General features: G+C 39.3%; 1 protein-coding gene across 1 annotated transcript in view; it reads right to left on the bottom strand.

Moving 5' to 3' along the window:
- Nucleotides 1-3,650: 3,650 nt before the first annotated feature.
- The window catches only part of LOC132154456 (microtubule cross-linking factor 1-like), a 56,870-nt gene continuing 35,204 nt past the window's right edge, over nt 3,651-25,316 (bottom strand). Inside the window, exons 9-16 of the mRNA XM_059563020.1 lie at nt 19,489-19,650; nt 18,033-18,200; nt 13,951-14,202; nt 12,400-12,702; nt 11,976-12,052; nt 9,003-10,566; nt 6,706-6,766; nt 3,651-3,791 (exon numbers count right to left, since the gene is read on the bottom strand). Coding sequence (XP_059419003.1) covers nt 6,728-6,766; nt 9,003-10,566; nt 11,976-12,052; nt 12,400-12,702; nt 13,951-14,202; nt 18,033-18,200; nt 19,489-19,650 — 2,565 coding nt within the window. The 3' untranslated portion in view covers nt 3,651-3,791; nt 6,706-6,727. The remainder of the gene's footprint in view (nt 3,792-6,705; nt 6,767-9,002; nt 10,567-11,975; nt 12,053-12,399; nt 12,703-13,950; nt 14,203-18,032; nt 18,201-19,488; nt 19,651-25,316) is intronic.

Raw genomic sequence — 25,316 nt, 5'->3', positions numbered from 1 at the left:
AGCAAACTCATGCCTGTGGTCCTCTCATGTCCTCAAACCGTCTTTAAAAGTTTTTTGCTCATTTTATGACCTGCAACTATCAGCAGTTTCTCCAGCTGTTTTCTCTGAAATAGATTCCAACAAGTTATATAATTTTTTAAATACCATATTAATTTAGACATATACTATTAATAGCTTCATTTAGAAAAAAAGTACTATATGGGCTTTTTACATAATACCATGGTACCATGATATTTTTGAAAGTTTGGGCTCAGTTAGTTTTTTTTTTTTAAAGAAGTCTATTATTTTCACTAAGGCTGCATTTATTTGATCAAAAATACAGTAAAAACAATAACATTGTGAAATCTTATTATAATTTAAAATAACTGTTTGCAATTTTAATGTATTGTAAAATATAATTTGTTCCTGTGATCAAAGCTGAATTTTCAGCATCATTCCTCCAGTCTTCAGTGTCACATGATCTTCAGAAATCATTGTTATATGCTGATTTGATGAAACATTTCTGATTATCATCAATGTTGAAAACAGTTGTGCTGCTTCATATTTCTGCAGAACCCCCCCCCCCCCCAGAATTATATTTTGAATAGAAAAGTCAAAAGAACAGTATTTTTATAATCTTTTGTAACATTATAAATCCCTTTCTTTAATGCACTATTTAATGCATCCTTGTTAAAAAAATAACTTATGAAAGTAATCACAAAATTCATGAACAGCTTTTTCTTGTAAATACACATTCAATTTATTACCAATTTAACACTCATTAGACATCTGACAGAGATTTCATTTAAAACATTCATATTTTTTTCTTTTTCCTCCAAAGAAAGATCTGAATTCATAATAACATCTATACAAAGACCAGTTATTATGTACAATAATGGGCTAAAAAAAGTGTTCTTAATTGTGTCAATGCAAATTCAATGGCAAGAAAAATGACATGAGCCGCCACACATGGTGAACGGGAGTGTGTGTGTGTGTGTGGGCTTACATCAAGAGCTTTATCAGAAGGTACAACAGTGTCTGAGTACATGCACTACAGTGCTAGTGTTTAAAGGCATGCATATCAAATATGATATCTGCACAACTGCTGTCCAAACCCTAGTCAAGACATCCAGAAGAAACCTGCACTGGATTCCTAGTGGAATAGATCCCACAATTTGGAACCAATTCTAAACTATTGGACACTTACCGATCTAATCCAAAATAAAAATCCAAATTTGCTGAGAGTTTACTCACCCTCAGGCCATCCAAGATGTAGATGAGTTTGTTTCTTCATGGAAACATATTTGGAGAAATTTAGCATCACTTGCTCACCAATAGATGCTCTGCAGTGAATGGGTGCCATCAAAATGAGAGTCCAAACAGCTGATAAAAACATCACAATAAACCACAAGTAATCTACGCCACTCCAGTCCATCAGTTAATGTCTTGAAGAGAAAAGCTGCATGTTTGTAAGAAACAAATCCATCATTAAAAAAAAAAAGTGAAGTGAAGTGACATTCAGCCAAGTATGGTGACCCATACTCAGAATTTGTGCTCTGCATTTAACCCATCCGAAATGCACACACACAGAGCAGTGAACACACACACACACTGTGAGCACACACACGGAGCAGTGGGCAGCCATTTATGCTGCGGCGCCCGGGGAGCAGTTGGGGGTTCGATGCCTTGCTCAAGGGCACCTAAGTCGTGGTATTGAAGGTGGAGAGAGAACTGTACATGCACTCCCCCCACCCACAATTCCTGCCGGCCCGGGAATCAAACTCACAACCTTTCGATTGGGAGTCCGACTCTCTAACCATTAGGCCACGACTTCCCACTCGATCCCACTCGACTTTAAATAGTCGAAATACGACACTCCATACTCCAGTTAAAAAGACCATCTCCTGTCTCTCAAATCAAAATCTACCAATATATTTATTAAGAACTATTTTAAAAGTATTTCACTTGCAAGCTGTATTTGATCTGTGCATATTTCTCTCCTGATTCAAACGAGATGATTTTCTCACTGGAGAAAGCTATTTTATGGATTATAGACTCATATTTCAGCCGGAAGCAACGGTTTTGAAGTTAAAACATCATAATGATGGATTTGTTTCTTACAAACTTGCAGCTTTTGTCTTCTCTAGATGTTAACTGATGGACTGGAGTGATGTGGGTTACTTGTGGATTATTGTGATGTTTTTATCAGCTGTTTGGACTCTCATTCTGACGGCACCCATTCACTGCAGAGCATCCATTGATGAGACACTGATGCAATGCTACATTTCTCCAAATCTGTTCTGATGAAGAAACAAACAGCATATTTTACATTTCAGTTGAACTATTCCTTTAGGGTTCATTTTAACCCTGGTCTGAGCAACTTTGCAAACTTCTAATTCTGAAAATAGGTTTTCATCACTTTTAGCCATTGTCGGATGTGGGACACATAATTTGCTTCAAAACGTCTACAGTATGAAACCATCCAGTGTTAGAATGTAACAATGAGTTGCTAAGCAACAAACAACCAATCACAGACTGGCTCAATGGATGGCTTTTTAAATATTCACGCATTTAAATCTTGGATCGTTTTTGCAGCATGTTTCAGCCAGAGCAGATTTGAATGTTGTTAGTTCATAAACTCTTTTACAACTGGTTTCAAATTACGACGTTAACTTCCGTTGGAATCCTGCACATATTCCTTCAGGATTTTGTTACTTGGGTAATGTGCATAAGGATAATCAGTGTCAATATACTCTCCTGTCATCATGTCGAACATTCAGGTTTATATTGGCTTTTAAAATACATTATGATTGACATCATATATCATTCGTCCCTGTCTAAATAGAGTGTGTGTTTTCTCCTTTAGTCTTTATCTAATTCTCTTTACAAATACAACTGAGTCTTTTTAATTCAAGCATCAAAGGTTTCAAACGAAATGGGATGTACGCAGAAATTAAGAAAATGGTTTTATAAACCATATACACAAAACATAATTTAACAAATGATATTCACCCCTCCAAACAACAATCAACACATGTAAACTTATATGCTGATCCGCCAAATGTTATTACTATCCAGTTATATTTTTCAGAACATCTGAAAAGAAGTTTGCGGCTTCATGACCAACACATATCGAGTGGTATGTATTGCATACATGTACACGGACACACACGAGTACGGGACCGTCACGAGGTCACGTGTGTGTAGGCACCTCTTATGGAACACTCTGCGGTGTTTCGCGTCAGTACATTCCAGGTCCTATGATAATTCCGAAACGGAATTTCTGGAACTGTTTCCTATTGGATAAGTTCAGCTGGTGCTCACAGAACGCTGCCCTCTAGTGGCAGGGCAGTTACATGTTTTTTAGAAAGGTTCTTGATGGTGTGCATACGTGTGGTCAGGAATGGGAGATGGTTAAGGGGAGTGAAAGCATAAATCATGATTTATCACCACACTTCCCTTTTTCAGAAGTGAAAATTTAAATTCATATTCTACATCTCGCTTTATATTCATACTTGAGGTTGTGATAAACAGGTTTCTGACAGAACTTAAGGTGACAGATAGAAGAGAAGGATGTAGTCTATCTAGGCTGGTTAAGGGAAATTCTCCTGACTGGGCTCCTCTATCTCCGGGATGGTCTGAACTGGTCTGACGGGTGAAGGGAAGCAGAACCTCTCCGATCTGTCTTTGTAGTTGGGCGAGGATGAGGGCGAGAGGGTGGCCCAGCGGGACGGAGGACGGCGGTTGGCAGGACGAGCCGGACGCAGGAAGCAGGAGTCCAGAGGTGGAGCCACTGGCGAACGAGGCAAGTCCTGCGTCGAGGGAGAAAACTTAAGTTTATTTGTTGGTCGGTGGTAAGTCTGCAACAGTAGTGTTATTGTTAGCTGAAATGTCAATTGTTTTTGTTTACTGAAATAAAGCAGAAATAAAATTAAATATTAGATAAATAAATAAATGAAAATAGAAATGTTAACTTGGCAAAAAACTTCAATAAGTTTAGGTTGAAATAAAAAAACATGACAAACTACTAAAAATGACTAAAACTGAAAATGTAAATCAAAAGCTGAAATCAAAGCTGGATAAAAAAAAAATATTAAAATGCTTTTATTAAAGGTACAATTTGTAAGATATTTGCAGTAAAATATCCAAAAACCACTAGGCTAGTGTTATATATTTTGTCCAGCTGATTACTAACAATATAGTGTTCCTGTAGCTCAAGTGGAAGAGCATTGCTTATCAAGCGCAAGGTTGGGGGTTCGATTCCCCGGGAACACATGATAGGTAAAAATTGTTAGCCTGAATGCAATGTAAGTCGCTTTGGATAAAAGCGTCTGCTAAATGCATAATTTATTAATTTATATCTCTAATGTTTTCAACTACTTGTAAATCATGAGAAAATTCCCATTCTAACCAGTGACACGGGGCAGTGCAGTCGCCTGTCAATGACGTTAGTTCCCCTTTGTTACGCCTTTACTGACGTAGAAAACGTATGCTATTATAACGATCAAAAAGATTAGTATTATGGGGCATACACGCCAAACGCGGGGCATCGCGTCTCTAGACCCGCGGAGGACGCGTCTGATCCATAGTCTGATAGCGTCTTTGCATTGACTTTGTATGTAATTTACTCGCGCAAATCGTTGAACTCGCATTAAATCCATGATTTATCTTTCCGTCTGATTGATGGCAGTCAGCGGTTGGGTAGAAGACAACACGTCCCATCATTCCACGCTCCTTAGCATCATCAAACCACACGATTGTTATTTTTTTGGTAGTGCGCCCTCTAGTGGCAGGTCCTACAACCTGTACCTTTAAATAAAATAAAATATAAATATAAAATGAAAGTTACCTTGGCAACTAACTCAAATAAAATAACTTGAAGTACTAAAATGACTAAAATGTAAATTAAAATAAATTCAGGCTAAATAGAAATAACAACAACTAAAACTAATAAAAATGGCAAAAGAACAAAACAAAATGAATAAACTAAAATTAACAATCAAAATATAAAAACGATATTAAAATAACACTGGTCTGCAAGCATTAGTACTTTTACAGTTTATACTTTTAACTAAAATAGATAAACATCAATTTCATACTGTCTGTGGCAAATATTAAAGAATAACACTCAGTTTGTTTAAACTTTAGCTTTTGAGGAAAACCGTGGTTTCAGCTTGATTCATTTGAGCGATAAAGCAAAAATAAAAAATGAATGAGACTAAAGCATGAGGGGTGGATATTTTCTGTTTTTTGAATAATTCAGAAACAGGGATTCACTACATCTTGAATCTGCGTTCGTTCTTGGAGTGAGACTTTGAAGCTGATACAAAGTGAATTTAAATGGAGTGGTTCAACTTGAGGCAAAAAAATAAAAAATGAATGTTTGTCCTGAATGTTTCTGTACTCCAGTGACATCATTAATTATTATCATTAATTGAAATAATTTAAAACATAAATATCAGATGAAAAACTTAAACTTAAAAAAAAAAAAATTTACTTAAAAAAAACGTAGAAATTAGAAAATTTGAAATGTTTCCTTAGCAGCTACCTGAAATAAATTAAGTAAAAAAATAAAAAAGCTAATATTTATCAACTGAAATAAAAAGAAATTAAAGCTAAAAAGAAATATAAAAAAACAGCTAATATAAATGACAAAATGACTAAAAATATATTAAAATTTATTAAAAACACTATCACTGCTAACATGCTCGCATCCTGTTAACACCAGACAGCAAATATTACAGTACTGTGAACTGAGAAAGCACAAGATGATACACTGTAGTTTCCATCAGTAGGGCTGGTGAGGTTAAGACCCTTTAAAATGGACAATAATAATACAATTACAAACACAAAGTAGCCAAAAGACCTATGAAAAATAAAAAAGTGATTATATATTAATAGTCAAAATGGTTACACCAACCAAAAAGCCACTTGTGAGTTTGATCTACAGTGATTACAAAGATGTTTGGACACTTAAAGGAACAGTTCACCCAAAAATGCAGTCATTTACTCAGCCACAAGCTGTTCCAAACCTGTATAATTTTCTTTCTTCTGATGAACACAAAAGAAGTTGTTTTAAAGAATGTTGGTAACCAAAGCCATTGGCTTCCATAGTATGAAAAAAATATAATGCAAGTCAATGGTTTCCATCAACATTCTTCAAAATATCTTCTTTTTTGTTCACCATAATACTCAAATGAAAGAAAGAAACAGAGTTAATAATGACAATTTTAATTTTTGGATGAACTAACACTTTAAGTCACTTTAAAAAGTGTCCAAATACTTATTGTTTTCATTTTAAACACTATTTTTTATATTTTAATCTGTTAAAATGTCTGTTTTGGAAATGGTTTGAATAGTTTGCTTGTGATATTTAGCTTTCAAATTTGAGCAATGATATATCAGCCAAAGCTTCTTGTGTTTTATCACATAAAGTCCCACCCCATGTTAATGAATTTTTGGGATGACTTTGGTCCAATAAAACCTAGCTAGCTTTTTGGATGGCTGTTTATTAATGAAGTCATTAATATCAGATGATGGGCATGCTCACACCTTCATAAGGACCAAAAAAATGTACACACACAATATTTCCCACAATGCCTAGCAGTGATACCGTGTCTACAAACTGTGTGGCATGCGGTGAGAGAAATCCATTAAAATCAGTCAGACGGAACACAAGTGAGGTCACTGTGAGGTCAAAGGTCAAGTAAGATCGGTGGAACTTACTGCACGGCGAGCACAAGCTGCGTTACAGTCCCCAGGGTGCAGTTAGTAAGACAGTGTGGTTCTGGAGACAACCCAGAAAAACAGGAGTAAACACACTGGTCAAAATTATGCAACCACTACAGCGGGGATCTGGCAAGTCTGGCCCGGTCACAGGACGTCTACGGTTAAACCTGTAAAAGCAGCTCACTTTCCTTTAAATTGAAACATTGTAGCACAATATAGAAGTTTGGTGAATCTCAACACAATACAGGCCATAATTTCCCCCAAAATAATTATAATATAATACAATATTGTATTTTGCCCTTTATATTTTGCCAAATTATCATTACAATATTGCAATATACTGTATAATATAATCATTGTTATGCATACATTTTTATTTTTTATTTTTAATGCAAAGATTTATTTATAGTTATAAATACACTTATGTACACTTATGAAAAATATAGTTATTATTATTATTATTATTTTGCTATGAAATGTGACATGGATATGTTTTTTTGAGATTCACAATATAGAAGCTTGGTTTCAAAACCTGTCCAAGCCATATTTCTCCTCCAAAATAAATACAAAAATATAATACATATTTTGTAATATAATAAAAGTGTATTCTGGTTTTAAATTTTGCCCAATTGTCCTTACTTATGTGCATTGCAATGTAATGCAATGTAATATAATCATTATTGCATAAATAAGTATGAATGCCACTATTTTTTTAATGAAAAGATCTATTAATAATTCTAAAAAGGTATGAAAAATATAGCTTTATTATAATAATAATTATTATTAAAGGCACAATATGTAAGACTTTTTTATTAAAATATCCAAAAACCACTAGAACAGTGTTCTTAGTGTGTACACTGACTTTTCCCAAATGTTTCGATGCTTTAATTTGTTGAGCATTTTAATAGACCGGTGATGACCGCACAGAGTAGCATTACAACAGAACTTTCAAGTGTATCCAGTATGATAAAACAGCGGAAGGAGCGGAGGCAACTCCCATGATTCCACACTCAGTCACGGCGTCATCAAACTGCACTACCTGGTCTTTGTTTATGTTGAATACGCACCATCTAGCAACAAAAATCTAGGGTGAAATGTGACCATTGTTTTTGTGAGATTCGTCCTCATAGGTTGATACATACTGATACATGCACTCTATGATACATGTGATTTTACCTGTGTACACTCAGAATATATTCATACTTTTCCTAATAGCCTTGATATTCAGATTTATTCAGCAAGATGACTGTCTCAAGCAATAGAAATAATCAATAAAAAAATTGTACAAACACCTAATTTCCAATATAAAATGTACTGCCAACTTGAAACTCTTCATGCCTTGTAATATCCATTACATTCAAAACACAAATCCCAGATACATACACTGCTCACAAAGAACCATCTGCCTTTAATGATGTTAAAATCATTGTAAATGTGTCTTTGACCATTAACATAGCATCATGGGATTGTGCAGTGATGGCGCTCCTGCAGTAAATGCTGATCTGTCTGTTGACAAATGTCTCGTGCTTTTATGTGAGGGATTAATCTTCCAAATGGATAGAGGTTGGCAGGCATCAAACACTGGATACTACTTTTTTATGGTAAATTAGATCCAAAGTATCCAAAGTAATTATGCAGGCTAGTTCCATTGCAAAATAAAAAAACAAGCAGCATGTGATTATACTACTGTTAGTATAGCAACAAAGCAACACGCTATAGCAGGCAGCTCAGATTTATAAGGCCTGCGCTCAGGCAGGGTTTGGCAGCTGGCAATGAGACGTTTTGATACTTTATTTTTTATAATAATTTTGTACCTGGAAACTGGATTGGTTAAGTACCAAAACATTTAACAAGCAGCCAATTTTATACCACAATATACAATCTACACATGCATGCATGCACCTGCAATCACAAATTAATTCTCAGTAATTCATTTGTGTCTACTAGACAGCAATGAGATTAGACAGAATGAAGATATTTGCTTTGGTCTCCTCCTAGAAAAATACCCCAGTAATCTTATACATGTCTCCTCTAGAGTATGAGAAGAGATATCAACAGTCTCAAACTGTGTTTAGATATGCGAAGATACTAAAATATGAAATAAAAGTTAAAATTTATAACAAAATCTTCATTTTGATGACAGATTACAAAGACAAACATGTGCACATGCACAATAAGACCAGGAACAACTAATAAGAAAGTAAGGTACATTTTTAAAGTTGACTAGTGCTCCAAAGCTATAAAAGAGCATGTGCTCTTCTTTTAGGTAGAAAGAAATAAAACCTCTCAGTTACCTCAAGACATCCTGGTTTCTCTGTGTCTCCGGTTTTGCTCGGAGCAGCTGTGGATGAAGCGGAAAGCCTCCTTTCTTCCCTGAAGCTCTGCTCCAGTAGTTTCTTATTCAAGATCCGTGCTGCATTCTCAGCTAGCGTGTACCCTGGAGGAGCGGACAGGTCCTGTCTGGTGCTAATCACCTCTGGAGTTTTCTCGCCTTGCGTCTCTACAATCAGCTGCACAGGGCTTGGGGACCGGCCCCTTGAGTTCCTCAAAGGCCCCTGTGCAGCACAAACACTGGGGGATTTGGGGTCTGTTGTCCCTTGAGGCTCGGTTTCAGTGGGACGAGAGCGGCTAGGGGACTTGTTGAATTTCTGCATGGGCTCGTAAGCGACTGGCGTGTGGTCGATGATGCTGAAGAGGCTGGAGAGGCCGTCGTTGATGGTGGTGTGAACAGGACTGTCTCTGGTCGTAGTTGAACGGGCCCAAGCTGATTCATTGTTCCCTTTTTGCTGCGGAGCAGTGGTTGCTGGGGTGGGAGCACGGGTTTGGCCAACAGGTTGTTCTGCTTTGCCAGAATTAGAAGGTTTCCGTTGGAGATTAGGTGAGCCATATTTCGGCGAACAGCATGGACGTTCAAACTTGGCTTGTACGATTGGAGAGTACTGCATCTTTCTCTGGCTACGTGAAGGAGATGAGATGGGCGTTGAGCCTCCTTTGGGTGTCAGACAGCGGTGAGGGCTGCTTGTGAGGGTGCTAAGAGCCTCTGTTTGCAATCCCACACTGATGGTCTGGGTGGTCTGTGTTCCCCGTTTGGTTAAACCATTTGTCTGACATGCCATGTCCCGTAGCTGCCTTTCCGGAGGGCTAGATCCAGATGCAAATGATCGCATGGCATTCCGAGCAAAAAATGCCTTTTCCTTCATGTCATCGCTCAGATTCCGTGAAAGCTCCAGCTCTAATGACGAGGTATACCCGACAGCAGCATGACTCAATGGACGTTCTCCAGGCCTAAGTCCTGCCTCCAAATGACTCCTTAGCTCACATGGCAACCTTCCTCCAAACACCTCATCAGCACCGCCTACTACCTCCCTTGCCTTTACTTTGGATAACATATTTTCCTGCTCAGGGCATCCTGGAGCCGACCGCTCCCCTCGAACAGGACCGTGGAGGACCTGCACCCCAAACTGTTCACCCCCCTGGGCTGCACTGAGTGGGAGATTTTGGCAGTACTCAGGAATACTAATGGTGTTGGTGGTCAAGGTAGCGCTGGTGGTCAGGTACCAGGAGGCTTGCTGGAATGCTTCTGAAGTAGACTCTGCCCTTCTGGATTCTGCCCTTTCTGTCCATGCCTCCATCACAGGAGGGTGGATTTCTGGGTCAGGAATGGGGCAAGCAGCCAGGGAGCTGGTGGGCAGATCCCAACCCTTACTATTAAACTCCTCAATGTATTTGAGGTCATCTGGTGAAAGGGGAGGAGTCACATCATCCAGTCCATGCTCACTAGGCTTGCTCTTATCTGGCAGGAAGGGGGAGCTGTCCATCAAACGCTGGAAGTCACTCATGGAGCAGACTGACTTTGCCCTGCGGAGGCAAAAAAAAAGTTACATTGGTGTTGCAAAACACTGTAACCAATGATAGAAGCAGCTCTCAGAGTTAACCCTATGCTCCCCTAACCTTGAGAACATATGACCCTAAGAACTAGGGAGCACAGGACCTTGGGAACAGTGGATCCTGGGGACGGGGGACATAGGACCTTGAGAACATGGGAGCTTGGGAACAGGGGACCATGGAAGCTGGGGACATAGGACCCTGTGAACAAGGGACACTAAGAACTAGGGAAGACAGGACCTTGGGAACAGTGGATCCTGGAAACTAGGAAACACAGAACCCTAAGAACATAGGAGCGTGGAAACTATGGAACATAGAAGTGGGGAAGTCGTGGCCTAGTGGTTAGAGAGTTTGACTCCTAACCCTAGGGTTGTGGGTTCAAATCTCGGGCCAGCAATACCATGACTTAGGTGCCCTTGAGCAAGGCATCGAACCCCCAAATGCTCCCCGGGCGCCGCAGCATAAATAGCTGCCCACTGCTCCGGGTGTGTGTTCACAGTGTGTGTGTTCACTGCTCTGTGTGTGTGCACTTTGGATGGGTTAAATGCAGAGCACAAATTCTGAGTATGGGTCACCATACTTGGCTGAATGTCAGTTCACTTCCCTAGAACCCAATTAATGTGGGAGCTTGGGAACAGGGGATCTATGTCCCCAGTTCTTGAGAACTGGGGACATAGGACCCTAGGAATACAGGATGTTAGGAACTGGGGAACATAGAACCCTCATGAACTGGTAACTGGGGAACTGGGGGAAATTGATTGATCTGTACAAGGTGAGACGGTCAGGAAAAGACACTGAAGCTTATCTACAGTAACTGAGACAAATGAAAAGACAATTATAAATGGACATAGGGTCAATAACATGGACTCACATGAGTTCACCGCCAGATAACAACACCAGCAACTAAATGCCTCAGTCTTCACATTCACACAATGTTTAAAATGAGCAAATTGGCAATGTTTTGTAAGGCCAGAATTACTTTTACTACTCATTGAGAAATCTCACCCCTAACCCTTTCAGTAGTAAACTTTGGCATCTCAAATCATTTGTCTCGTTGAGAAGATGTGTGAGGCTGTTACAAAGTGATCAGAATAATGGAAGGGATCCGAGCTATGAAGCCAGAAAATCATTGAAATTTGGGGTGGGCACTTTTCACCCAGGCATGTGCAAACACCACTATACTTATAATTATGACAAATTAACCCTAATCATAACATACATCTTTTAGCATTGAAATATAAGGTTATTCTATTAAATTCAATTGCGCAGCTGTTTTGTCAAGCTTTGCTATTCTTTAGAGGAGTCTTAGGTCCCTAACAGAAGAACAAACTTACTTTACTTTCTTAGACTAGCACACACATACTTGTTAACCGAAACCATACCTGAGTAGGCTGCCTCCGCTCTTCTCTTCCTCAGGGTAAATGGCAGGATCCACACTCTCAGAAATCTCATTCAGTGCCTGAAACAACAACACAGTTAAAACATTAAAACCATTGTTAACTTGCTTTAAAAATGTATGCAGTACAGTGGAGATAGTTTTGCCATGTAATAATTCTTCCTCATTTTGACATGCAAAGATGCCAATCATAAAAGAGGTCATTTACATATAGAACTCTTTTATAGCAGCAAAAACATCCTGTGTAATAATAAGGGTCAAAGAGAGGATAAAGACTATGGAAAAAAGCTTTTGGTGCCAAACAAACAAACAAACAAAAAACAACAACATTATAAGTAGACCTCATAAAAAAAAAGCATGATATGAAATGCGCCCCATCGTGCAGTGTGTACTCTTTTTCTCTCTCTTACTTCCTCCAGATGAGGGAACCGCTTTTCGCTCTCCAGACATGATGGAGGAGGCACCTCGGTTTCGCTCAGAGGATCCAGAGAAAGGGCATCCAGGAACAGGCTCTCTGGGGGCCGGTGTCCCTCAAAGGGTTTGGGTCTGCCCAGCACCCACTTCTCCTCCAGTGTGGCCTCCGAGTCGGAGTGGGAACGCATGTGTGCGGCTGTGCAGGGGGAGCGTGGAGATCTAGGAGCCTTACAGGGGCTCTCCTGAGGGGAGAAGACATGTGCTGTGCCTCCTTCTGGCTGGAGAACGTCTTTCTGCATCTGGGATGGAGAAGAGGAAATATTTGCTTTGTTTCAAGACCTAGTAAGCAGTGTTGCTGCCAACTGTTTTTCGGCCGGCTGAACCCCTTAGATGTGTTACATTTACTTTTACATTTACTCTTTTGGGAGTATAAATTAATAATTATATAATTCAACAATACATTTTCATGTTCATGGTTCTCTGATGTTGGTTAATGGTCACATGACATGCATGTAAATAGATAAAATATTTAATAATTTATTAATAAGTGTTTTATTTTGACTTTGTAACTGGAGCCCAATCAAATATAATATGTGAGCCTGGACCACAAATCCAGTCTTGCAGGAATAGCCAAAAATATATTGTATGGGTCAAAATGATATTTTATAAATTTCCTACCATAAATATATTGAAACTTAAGTTTTGATTAGTAATATGCATTGCTAAGAACTCATTTGGACAACTCTGAAGGCATTTTTCATCAATATAACATTTTTTTGCACCCTCAGATTCCAGATTTTCAAAGAGTTGTATCTCTGCTAAATATTGTCCGATCCTAACAAACCAAACATCGATGGAAACATTTATTCAGCTTTCATATGATGTACAAATCTTAATTTTGAAAAATTGACACTTATGACTGCTTTTGTGGTCCAAGGTCACATATAATAATAATAATACTATTTCTAGTTCTTATTATATAATCATATTTAACTCTAATAATTAGAAATTAATAAACAAATATATTCCTGTTGTAAATATTTTCAAATGTTTAAACCCTCAAAACATTAAACATTTCAAATCCTCAACCTTTGCTATAATACTGCTGAAATACTGTAACTTCTGTCCACATAACTGTTGAAAATGTGTAAATAAAGTGAACCTAGTGTATGTTGCATTACCAAATGCATGTTAAACTCACAGCACAAGCAGAGATTTATGCATTTACTGCTAACTAAAGTGCTCTGAGATGCTGAGTGCAGTGGATTATATCATGATGATTATGTTAACATGCTGCTCAAATAACTGAGGAACAAATGAGTTTCCATGATTGATTCTGCTATTTTCCTGTTTATCTCTGTGAAGATGCTTTGACACAATCTGTATTGTACTAAACACTATAGAAACAAAGGTGACTGTATTATTGGCATATTTAATTACGCTTAATACCAATACTTTCTGGCATTGCACGCACTTACATGTCTCGTCTACCATGTACTGAGTGATGTGTACGAGTGAAATAAAAAGGAATTACACCACTTTTCCACCTTTTCCATTTTGCGGTACATTTCCCGTAAGCTGCGGTCCCACTCCTGCCTCTCTTTCTCGAACCGCTCCAGTAGTTCATTCCGCTCGTGGGTCCAGCATTTCTCTCCGTGCTGCAGTTTCCAGTGCAGCTCCAGTGCTGTGCTGTGACTGTTGGCCAGCAGACGGCTCTGTTCCTCCCGCTCCTGCTGTAGTACATCTGAAGCAACTGCACCTTCATCTACACCTCCAGTCTCTCCTCTCATATCCTGCAGCTGCAGGGATGACAGCAAGACAAGAAAAATAATAAATGCCACCATAGGGTATGTTTGGAATAACATACTGCTCATTCTAGCTTTGCATTGCATGCATGATACACAGATTTTATATATGCATAGTACAACTGAATGACATACAACAATTAGCAAAGTGTGCAGTATAAAACCTTCAGCAGGAAACTGTATCCCTTAATTAAATGCATTACACTGGACCTTCAATTTTCAGAGCAACAAAAGAATGGTAATGACAACTGTGATTAATAACATCAACTTCTTGACTCATTATTTAAACAGACTGCTGTCTAATAAATACCAATGATTGTTTCTTTTATTTTTGCATACGGTGAATTGCTATTTGTTAAATTATATTTTTAACACAAAGTATACAGTACATAGTGTATACTGCAAAGAATGGAATCAGCAGTATGTGAGTGTACAATTCTGAACACAGTCATACAAACACACTCAAATAGCACTTTAAATATACCGTCAGTGTGTAAGTTTGCCAAATGAAATGCAGTAAATGTTTTGCAGCAGAGTCCAGATACACCTTTCTTATTGCATGTCTGTACTCGCTGTCTGAATGAGCAGGGATCCTCTCACATCTCCTTTCTTTTAATAAACCATGACTATGTTTGATGGCCGAACTGCACCACTGCATAATTATAGCTGGCTATTTAAAGACGCTCCCTAACTTACTGACACAAAAACTGCACAAGTCACTGTACAGTAAGCTGAAAGCAACGCATGGCACTGCAGATGCTTAACATCTTTGCATATGCTGCTTAACTAGATTTATGTCTATTGAAGATATAAAGAAAATTTGTTTTATGACAAGACCAAATTTCATATTTGACTCTTTAGAAAATTACCTTGGACATTGATAAAATGGATTAATGGCTTTAAAAAAGCTATTTACACTACCTTTCAAAAGTTTGGGTCGGTGACATTTTTAATGTTTGTGAAAGAAGTTTCTTCTGCTCACCAAGGCTGCATTTATTTGCAATAAAAAAAAAGTGCAATAAAATTTGTTAGAAATTATTAAAAATTAAAATCTTTTAAAATTTAAATTATTCCTGTGGCATAAAGCTGTATTTTCATCCTCATTCCTCCAGTCTTCAGTGTCACATGATCCTACAGAAATCGTTCTAACATGCTAATTTGCTGCTCGAGAAACATTTCTGATTATTACCAATGTTGAAAACATTTAACATCTTGCTTGGACAACTTTTGCCCACTGTTGTCTAGACCAGCACGCACTGCCCCATCTGCCCCCTGGCTGTCTGAGGTTCTCCGTGAACATCGCTCTAAACTCAGGGCTGCAGAGAGGAAATGGCAGAAATCAAGAAACTCTACAGACCTCAGTGTGTATCAGTCTCTCCTCTCTTCCTTCTCTGCAAATGTCTTCACGGCTAAAACATCCTACTACCACAACAAAATTAACAGCTGTTGTGACGCTCGGACACTCTTCAAGACTTTCTCTTCTCTTCTTAATCTGCCGCCACCACCTCCTCCATCGACTCTTACAGCGGACGACTTTGCAGTTTTCTTCACAAATAAGACGAGATCCATCAGCGGCCAATTCTCCACACCGCAGACTGAGGACAACTTCACAATGACTGATGCACACTCTTTCTCCTCCTTCTCCCCACTCTCAGAGATGGACGTCTCCAAACTTCTCCTGTCCAATCATCTTACTACTTGTCCACTTGATCCGATCCCTACTCACCTCCTTCAAGCGATCTCTTCTTCAGTCATACCTTCGCTTACTCACGTTATCAACTCCTCTCTTCACTCTGGAACATTTCCCTCAGCATTCAAGCAGGCTCGGGTAAGCCCACTGCTCAAGAAACCATCTCTAAATCAAGCGCTTCTTGAAAACTACAGACCGGTATCCCTTCTTCCATTCATTGCAAAGACACTTGAGCGAGCGGTGTTCAACCAGTTTTCTATGTTCCTTGTACAGAACAACCTCCTGGACAGCAACCAATCTGGCTTCAAAAGTGGCCGATCAACTGAGACTGCTATGCTCTCGGTTACTGAAGCCCTGCGACTAGCAAGAGCAGCTTCAAAATCCTCGGTACTCATCTTACTGGACCTTTCTGCTGCTTTTGACACTATTAATCACCAGATTCTCCTGTCCACCCTCAGAAAGATGGGCATCTCTGGAACAGCACTCCTGTGGGTTAAGTCCTACCTCTCTGACAGATCCTTCAGTGTGTCTTGGAGGGGTGATGTTTCAAAATCACACCACCTTGCTACTGGGGTTCCTCAAGGCTCAGTACTTGGACCACTTCTCTTCTCAATCTACATGACATCATTAGGATCTGTCATTCAGAAGCATGGCTTTTCTTATCACTGCTACGCTGATGACACCCAACTCTACCTCTCATTCCAACCAGATGACCCGACGGTAGCTGCTCGCATCTCAGCCTGTCTGAGTGACATCTCTAGCTGGATGAATGACCATCACCTTCAGCTTAACCTTACGAAGACAGAACTCCTGGTGATTCCAGCTAACCCATTGCTTCATCACAACTTCTCTATACAGCTGGGCTCATCAACCATTACTCCTTCGAGGACAGCTAGAAACCTAGGAGTTGTGATGGATCATCAGTTAAGCTTCACAGACCACATTGCTACAACTACCCGGTCCTGCAGGTTTGCCTTATACAACATTAGGAAGATTAGACCCTTCCTGTCAGAGTAAGCAACCCAACTTCTTGTCCAAGCTCTTGTTCTCTCCAGACTGGACTATTGTAATGCTCTCCTGGTGGGCCTTCCTGCATGTACTGTCAAGCCTCTGCAATTGATCCAGAATGCAGCAGCGAGGGTTGTCTTCAATGAGCCAAAAAAAGCTCACGTTACTCCGCTCCTCATCAGGTTACACTGGCTACCAGTAGCTGCTCGCATCAAATTCAAGGTACTGATGCTAGCCTACAAGACGACCACTGGCACGGCACCAACTTACCTAAACTCATTGGTTAAATCTTATGTGCCCTCCAGAAGTTTGCGCTCTGCAAGTGATCAACGCCTTGTGGTACCATCCCAAAGAAGTTCAAAATCACTCTCACGGACCTTTTCCTGGACTGTGCCCAGCTGGTGGAATGACCTCCCAATCTCAATTCGTACAGCTGAGTCTTTACTCATTTTCAAGAAACAGCTAAAGACTCATCTTTTTCGCCTGCACTTAACCAACTAACACTAGCACTTTTCCTTTTCTTAAAAAAAAAAAAACCTACCTATGCGTTCTATACTAGACTAACTGAGACTTGTCATGGCACTTGTATACTGTTGTTGTTCTCTTGTTGACCTGACTGCTTCTATTGTTCTCATTTGTAAGTCGCTTTGGATAAAAGCGTCTGCTAAATGATTAAATGTAAATGTAAATGTAAATGTAAATGAAAACAGTTGTGCTGCTTCATTTTTGTGGAAACCGTGACACATTTCATTTTTCAGGATTCTGTGATGAACAGAAGAAAGAACAGCATTTATCTGAAATAAAAATCTTTTTTAACACTTTTTAAAATTAAACAATTGTTCTATAAATTCTTTTTCATGCAGAATTAATTGATCCAAAATTCCATTTTTTTTAAGTAACTATTCCACATATATATTAGTTTGTGCTTATATATGTGACTCATCGATGAGTGAGTGACCATTTATAGAGTTGATGTGATGTAGATTCAATTCAGTCACTTATAAGTTTCCATGTGTGTTGGGATGCTGTCTGAGAAGGTAGCTGCCTATGTAGACAGCAGTCCTGTTTTAGGTGCTTCCTGTCTGTCACAGGTGATTCTGCTGTGATGTCAGGTTTGTTTCTGTACCCTGTTGACGTGACTCCTCATTTCAGCGTGCTGTATCTCCCACGCCGCTCTCTCATTGGCTAATGTCTGCTGCAGCTGCCAGCGCCGCTGGGCCTCCTCGCGGAGCTCCGCCCTGAGCTCCTCCAGCAGAGAGCGCAGCGCGTGTAGCACACGCCGACTGTCACCTGTCTGCACACATGGAGGACACTGTTACTGCTCAGAGACTGCTCTGTTGTAGCTTAAAGGAGTTCCCAGTATCAACTTCGTCTCAGATGTTTCCCCTGCTATTCTTTAGGAAAAGGACACAAATGAGTCACTAGTAAGACTCTAGAGCTATAAAATTAATGTGAACAGCAACTCATTAATGAGAAATGTTTAAGTTTACATTGAGATCTCTCTATAATGTGCATTTGTATAAAAAAAAGTGCAAAACAAATTAACCATTAATATCTATTGTACGGAGTCCCGCACATGACATGCAAGAAAAAATAAATAAATTGTGTGCACGATTTACTAATTCGTTCCCTCAATTTACTAAAAAGTGCACACGATTACTATTGCGTTCCCTCGATTTACTTTTGCGTTCCCTCGATTAGTAAATTGTGCGCACAATTTATAAATCGAGGGAACGCTATAGTAATCATGTGCACGTTTTAGTACATTGAAGGAACGAATTAGTAAATCGTGCACACGATTTAACCTTATATTTTTTTCCTGCTCTGTAGTATTGTAATTGTACTGTTATACAAAATAATTATCATTTGTGCTGGGAAACAAGGAACATTCTGAGAAGCATTCTGAGAATCAGGACGTTTTATTCTATGTATTCTGGCTAGTCTCTGTTGATTTTATATAGGAGAAATAAGTGATATTTTGCAAGGGTCTCATCTGTAATTTTTCTTTTCTGCATGTGAGGGACCGTAAAATGCATTACAAAGATAAAAATCATTAGTTGATTTTTCAATAATTTCAAAGGCATCCTGTTCAAACTAAAAGTGAGCATAAATGAGAATGGTGATCAGAAAAGAACATTTATAAAATCTGAGACACATTAATATCAGATCTCTCTTAAAGGGATAGTTCACCCAAAAATTTAAATCACCCCATCATTTACTCACCCTTCATTTTTGGGTGAACTATCCCTTTAAGTGTGCAACTTTTAAACAAAATAGCAAACAAACTCAAATCTCAAATTCACCATTTATTGAAATAAAGATATATTCAGCTCTGCCCGGATAAACAAATATTGCATTTCAATTAGAGAAGCCAGCGCCGCTGCCAAAACATTTACACTGATTTAATATTTACTACAGAGAAGAGAGATTTTAAGGTGAACAAACAAAAGCACATATTTCTTTTTTTTTTTCATTTTCGATGGATATGTTGCTGTGGTATTAAAAATAAATAAATCAATGAAATGCATAAGTGAGTGAATACCTGAGACATTATTACAAAACATATTGCTGTGGTATTTAACCTGTTTCTGGTTCTGGAATCTCTCCGGTGACAGCAGGAGGGGGCCGGGCTCTGTGAGGTCACTTCCTGTGATTTGGGCGCTAACTTTGTCTTCCTTCTCTGTCTCTCCATCACCCTGGTCAGTCATAATGCCCAGTTCTGGAATGTTCTCCATTTGTTCATACTAAAGAAACAAAGAAGAGGGTGAGCAGAGAAAATGGTTACAGTTAACCGCTTAGCATTTCTGTAAAATTCCCTATAATGCTGCGTGTTTTAAAGCTTGAAGTTGAATGCTAACTGGTTAAAAACATAATAAAATTAAATAGAAATTTATTTGTTTATAAAAAAATAATATGAAACCCCAGACACGACGCAAGAAAAAAATAATAAAGTGTGCGCACGATTAACTAATTCGTTCCCTCGATGTACTGAAATATGCACACGATTACAAATTTGTTCCCTTGATTTGCTAAATTGTTCACACAATTTACTAAATCATTCTCTCGATTTATAAATCGTGTGCATTATTTAGCAAATCAAGGGAATGAATTAGAAAATTTGCCGCACAATTTATAAATCGAGGAAACACAATAGTAAATTGTGCACATGATTTGGCCTACTATTGTTTTCCTGCATGACATGTGCAGGGCTCCGTAAAATTAAACTAAATAATAATAATAAAAAAATTATAATAAAAAATTATAATGAAAAAAACAAACAAACAAAATTTTGATAGTCCTAAAACAGGTTTCAAACATACTTTTTTTTTCTTCTTTATTTTGGGTTAAATTCTGACCAGACAGATGACCAATACATTTTTATGAGATTCACCCATTGAGTCTAAAATAATATTAAATGTATTAAGGTGATTTTGTTTTGTTTTTTCTTACATTTATTCATTTATTCATTTTATTAACATTTTTTTAACCTGTGATTTGTACTGGATTATGTATTTAATTATGAAAAAGTAGTTTCTGTTGTATTTTAATGTATGTATTTACATTTGAGTCAGTTTGTGGATCATCTTGGCGTTAATACTGCAATGCTTTCCTGCTACAGAAACGATGATGTATTGATGTGCTGTAAAATAATTTCAGTCTGACTAATATTTCTGCACTGGAAGTGTTTCTGAGCTTCATAGTTCAATTTTGCTGTGCTTCAGAAAACCAACATTTGTTTACAGCAGCTGTTGTAGATATGACAGATGGACTGTGAAATTAAAAATCATACAACATGTGCTCACACTGTTCCATTAATGAACTGTTATGGTTCAACAGATGAAAAACTGCCATGAAAGAGACAAATACATCTAAAAAAAGAAGTGATACAGGTCTACAAGAACTCACCAGAAATGCATCTTTACATCATGCATTTTTTACATTTTGCATCTCAGAAAGTTTATTATTTCTGGTTTTAATCAAAGTTTAATTAAAAAAAAAAAAAAAATTACATAAATTTAAAAAAAAAAAAAAAAAAGTTTAATTCATTTATTTATTTATTTATTTTTCAGTTAGTTTTAGTCTTATATAAAAAATATTTAGTTGTTTTATTTTTTTATCATTATTTATTTATAAGCAGTCTGAAGTCTCTGGGGTATATTTGTAGCAATAGCCAAAAAAACATTGTATGGGTCAGAATGATTGATTTTTCTTTAATGCCAAAAATCATTAGGATATTAAGTAAAGATCATATTCCATGAAGATATTTTGTGAATTTCCTACCGTAAATATATCAAAACATAATTTTTGATCAGCAATATGCATTGATAAGAACTCATTTGAACAACTTTAAAGGCAATGTTCAAAAGGCTCCTCTGTTAGTTGACCAATCGCACTCTTCAACGTCATCACTGGTCTCGTGGTAAGGAGAAAAGCAGGTGCAACGAGCAGAGACAATGAACGCGATCGTTTTGAGATGACTCCACTTTATCGCACGTTTGTTGGCAGTATCTGAATATTACTGATGTAATATTGTGTGCGTGAATAGAAAGTAAGTGTATTTTGTTAGTTTTTTTCCTCAGAATTATGCTGATCGTTCTTGCCGCGATTCGGATGTATCTAGCGCCATCGCGGCATAGGAAATTGTGTTATCTGCATTATTTAAATACTGCTGCCATCCTGTTATTCTTTGCTCTATTATCATAATAGCTACTGCAAGTAATACCTGCTATTTACAGTAGAATATGACAATGTGTTAGATTATTAGTGATTTATGATTACATGCTATCATTGGTTTGAATGTGTTCAGTCACTATAAATGTGCCAATGGCGCCATCTTGTGGCCTTACATAGTATAACTGTCTATTGTTTTCCTAGTACTGGCATTAACCGCTCACATATATGGTTATTCATATTTGTAAAGAGTATTGCCTATCACTTCTAAATGTTAAAGTAAATTAATGTAATCACTCATTTAAGTTTATATCTGTATTTTGTTCCAGAAACCACACCTGTTACTTTTGAAATTATCATCAGTAAATCATTCAAAGAGATTTGGAGTCTGCAGAGTGAATTCATTACCATTGATGTCATTACACAGTTCTGACCGACTGTCTGCAGGGGTTCGAAACAACCCGAATTAGCGCAAACTTAAATCTCAATTACAAATGGTCCTTCGAGCCGGATCTCGAATTACTGCAGAAGAATGGCATTCCGTCCAGAGCCTCCTGTTGTCCGCCCCAGACGACATTTAAAGCCACCAGCATACTTGGCAGACTTTCAAGTACAAAGACCTGGACCTGAAAGAAGATCCCTGCAACCTGCATATTCTGATGAAGATGATGCTGAACTTGCGTCACTGTCTGCCGAACGCGAGTCTCGTGTCTCTACCCCTATAAGTCAACATTCACAATTCAGTGACTTGGTGATACAAGATGAATGGCAAGATACACTGGGAGACTCACACAGAGATAATGAAGAGCTACAAAACAGACCGCCTAGATGGAAGGAGATGCAAAGAGAAAATGATGAGCTTCGTAGCTGCGTTCAACACCTGCCAGAGATTTTATCTGCGTTACAGGGACTGAAAGCAGAGAACGCCATCATGAAACGTGAGATTCAGCAGCTAGCCACAAACGTGGCCACCTCATGCAAACCAGTGCCCCCATCGCCAGCTCCCCGTTTCCACGTGCCAGAAAAGAGCCACGGCCAGCCAGTCCACACCACGCACGTCAGAGACTACAATGAATATCCTTCTGCACAGATCAGACAGATAACTGAGCAGGTGATGGACTGCACTATTTCACCTGTACAAGTTAATCAGCCTCAAGCAACATCAATCTATCGAACACCTACTCAGAGTCGCGATACGCATTCATATGCTCATCCAAACCAGTATGCTGAACCCATCCACTATGATGAAAGGGCTTCTAGAGACAACCATCATCCCTACATGGGTGTCAGTGAGTCATATCCTACGCAGCGATCTGAACATATACAACAAACTGCAGCGCCATGTTTCAAAGAGAAGATCTACAGGGGACCCAAGCCTTCTATACCCACATTGACGACATCGGATCCCAGAGAGTTTTCAAGGTTGCGCATGGCATTAGAGAACCTCCTCCCTGTTGACGCCACCGAACGGTTCAAATATCAGATCCTCACAGATCATTTGCAGTTAGAGGAAGCGCTGCTAGTGGCGGATTCTTATGGCAACTCAGCACACCCATATACAGATACTTTGCAAGCCCTTATCAAGATGTATGGGCAGCCGCACAAGCTGGTTTTACAGAACATCGCTCAAGTCATGGACGGCCCTAACATCAGAACTGGAGACGTTAAGGCTTTTAAGCTGTTTGCACTCCGTGTGCGTTCACTGGTGAGCATGTTAGAGCAACTGGGGCCTGAGGGGACGGTTGAATTAGACTGTGGGTCGCATGTGTCAAGGCTTCAATGCAAACTCCCTCACGAACTGAGAACAAGTTTCAAGAGATACATACACCCATTACGAGTAACCATACCTACTCTCATTGATTTCTCTAACTGGTTGGAGTATGAGCTCCAAGTTCAAGATGAGGGCTCCAGGATGACAAGTCTCCCACTAGAATTCAGCAGTAAGAAAAGAGAGCGCCGCTCCTTCGAGCATGACTCAAGATCTACTAGGAAACCAACCTCTATACTGCTAAGCACAGAGAAACATATGAGTAGGAATGAAACTCGAGCACCTGCCCCAGAGGGAACCTCTAAATTTGCCAGATTTAAGGGAAGGTCACAAGCATATTGCCCCTACTGTGACAGTGTCAATCACTTCCTGAATGGGTGTTCCAATTTCAAAGAGCTATCCAAGGAGCAAAAGGAAAGCTGGATTCGTAAGAACAATCGGTGCTGGTGCTGCGGACGTAGTCATCATGCCTCGAAATGCAACTTGAAAACCCCCTGTAAGACATGCAATAGGAAGCATCTATTCATACTGCATGATGTGAACGAATGGTCTGTGGAGGATACAACGGAGAAAGACACAAAGGAAAGTTCCTGCTTGGTTAACACCACCAACGACATCCTGTATGTAGATCGCCCGATCTACAGCCGCAAGGTTCTCCTCAAGGTGAGCAAAGTTGTTATCACCAATGGTGACAAATCGATTGAAGCGTATGCTGTGTTAGACAATGGGTCTGAGAGGACCATACTGCTCCACCCAGCAGCACAGCAGTTAGATCTCAAGGGACAGCCTGAGGACCTTATATTACGAACAGTGAGGCAAGACCAACAGGTTCTTCATGGGGCGGCAGTCTCATTCACTGTGTCTCCAGTCACGAATCGACACAAGAAATTCCCTATTCAAGGTGCTTTCACTGCCGAAAGGCTTGGTCTTGCTGAGCAAACTTACCCTGTAGCAGCTCTTCAAAAGAGGTACCGACATTTAGCGGGATTGCCGCTGCAGCAACTAGACAGAGTACAGCCAGTACTGCTAATTGGCTCAGACTGCCCACATCTAGTCACCCCCATCGAGCCTGTCCTACTAGGCCCACCAGGTGGACCTGCTGCCGTCAGAACTCAGTTAGGCTGGACACTTCAAGGACCTACACACGAAGTCAAACGTGGGCTCAACTCTCATCAGTGCCTCTTTACTGCTATCTCACCCAATTCTGAGCTGTTCTCTCAAGTAGAAAAGCTATGGCAGATGGACGTAATCCCTTATCAAAGTGAGAAATTAGTGATGCGATCAAAGCTTGATCAGGAGGCCATCAAACTCCTTCAAGAGAGAACAGTGAGAGTTGATGTGGATGGGGTCATGCGGTATGCTACACCGCTCCTTCGAGTCCAAAACATGCCAACTTTGCATATGCCCAAAGAAGCTGTACTACCGCAGCTAAGGAACATTGAGAGGAAGCTGATAAAGTACCCTGAACAAGCCCTGGCTTACAGAACCGAAGTTGAAAGGCTTAAGAATGCTGGCTATGTAGAGAAACTGCGACCATGTGAAGTAGATGGTAAACAAGAATCATGGTACATCCCCCACCACATGGTCCAGCATAACGGCAAAAATCGTGTTGTTTACAACTGCTCATTTCAGTACCAGGGTCAAAATTTGAACGAGTTGCTCCTTCCAGGTCCCACTTTGAGTTCTACTCTGTTAGCCGTGTTACTTCGCTTCAGGGAACGCTCTATAGCCATAAGTAGCGACATCCGAGGGATGTTTCATCAGGTGAGGCTGCTCCCTGAAGACAAATCATTACTTCGGTTTCTGTGGAGAGACATGGCATTAGAGCAAGCACCAGATGTTTACCAGTGGCAGGTGCTTCCTTTCGGTACTACATGTAGCCCCTGTTGTGCCACGTTTGCCCTGCAGAAGCATGTGCTAGACCACAGTCAACCAGACGACCAGGTGAGGGAAGTTATCGAGAAGTCATTT

The sequence above is a fragment of the Carassius carassius genome, chromosome 12 (assembly GCF_963082965.1).
Source record: "Carassius carassius chromosome 12, fCarCar2.1, whole genome shotgun sequence".
Classification (NCBI taxonomy): Eukaryota; Metazoa; Chordata; class Actinopteri; order Cypriniformes; family Cyprinidae; genus Carassius; species Carassius carassius.
Note: the sequence above shows the minus strand (reverse complement) of the source record. Positions and strands in the feature narration are given on the sequence as shown.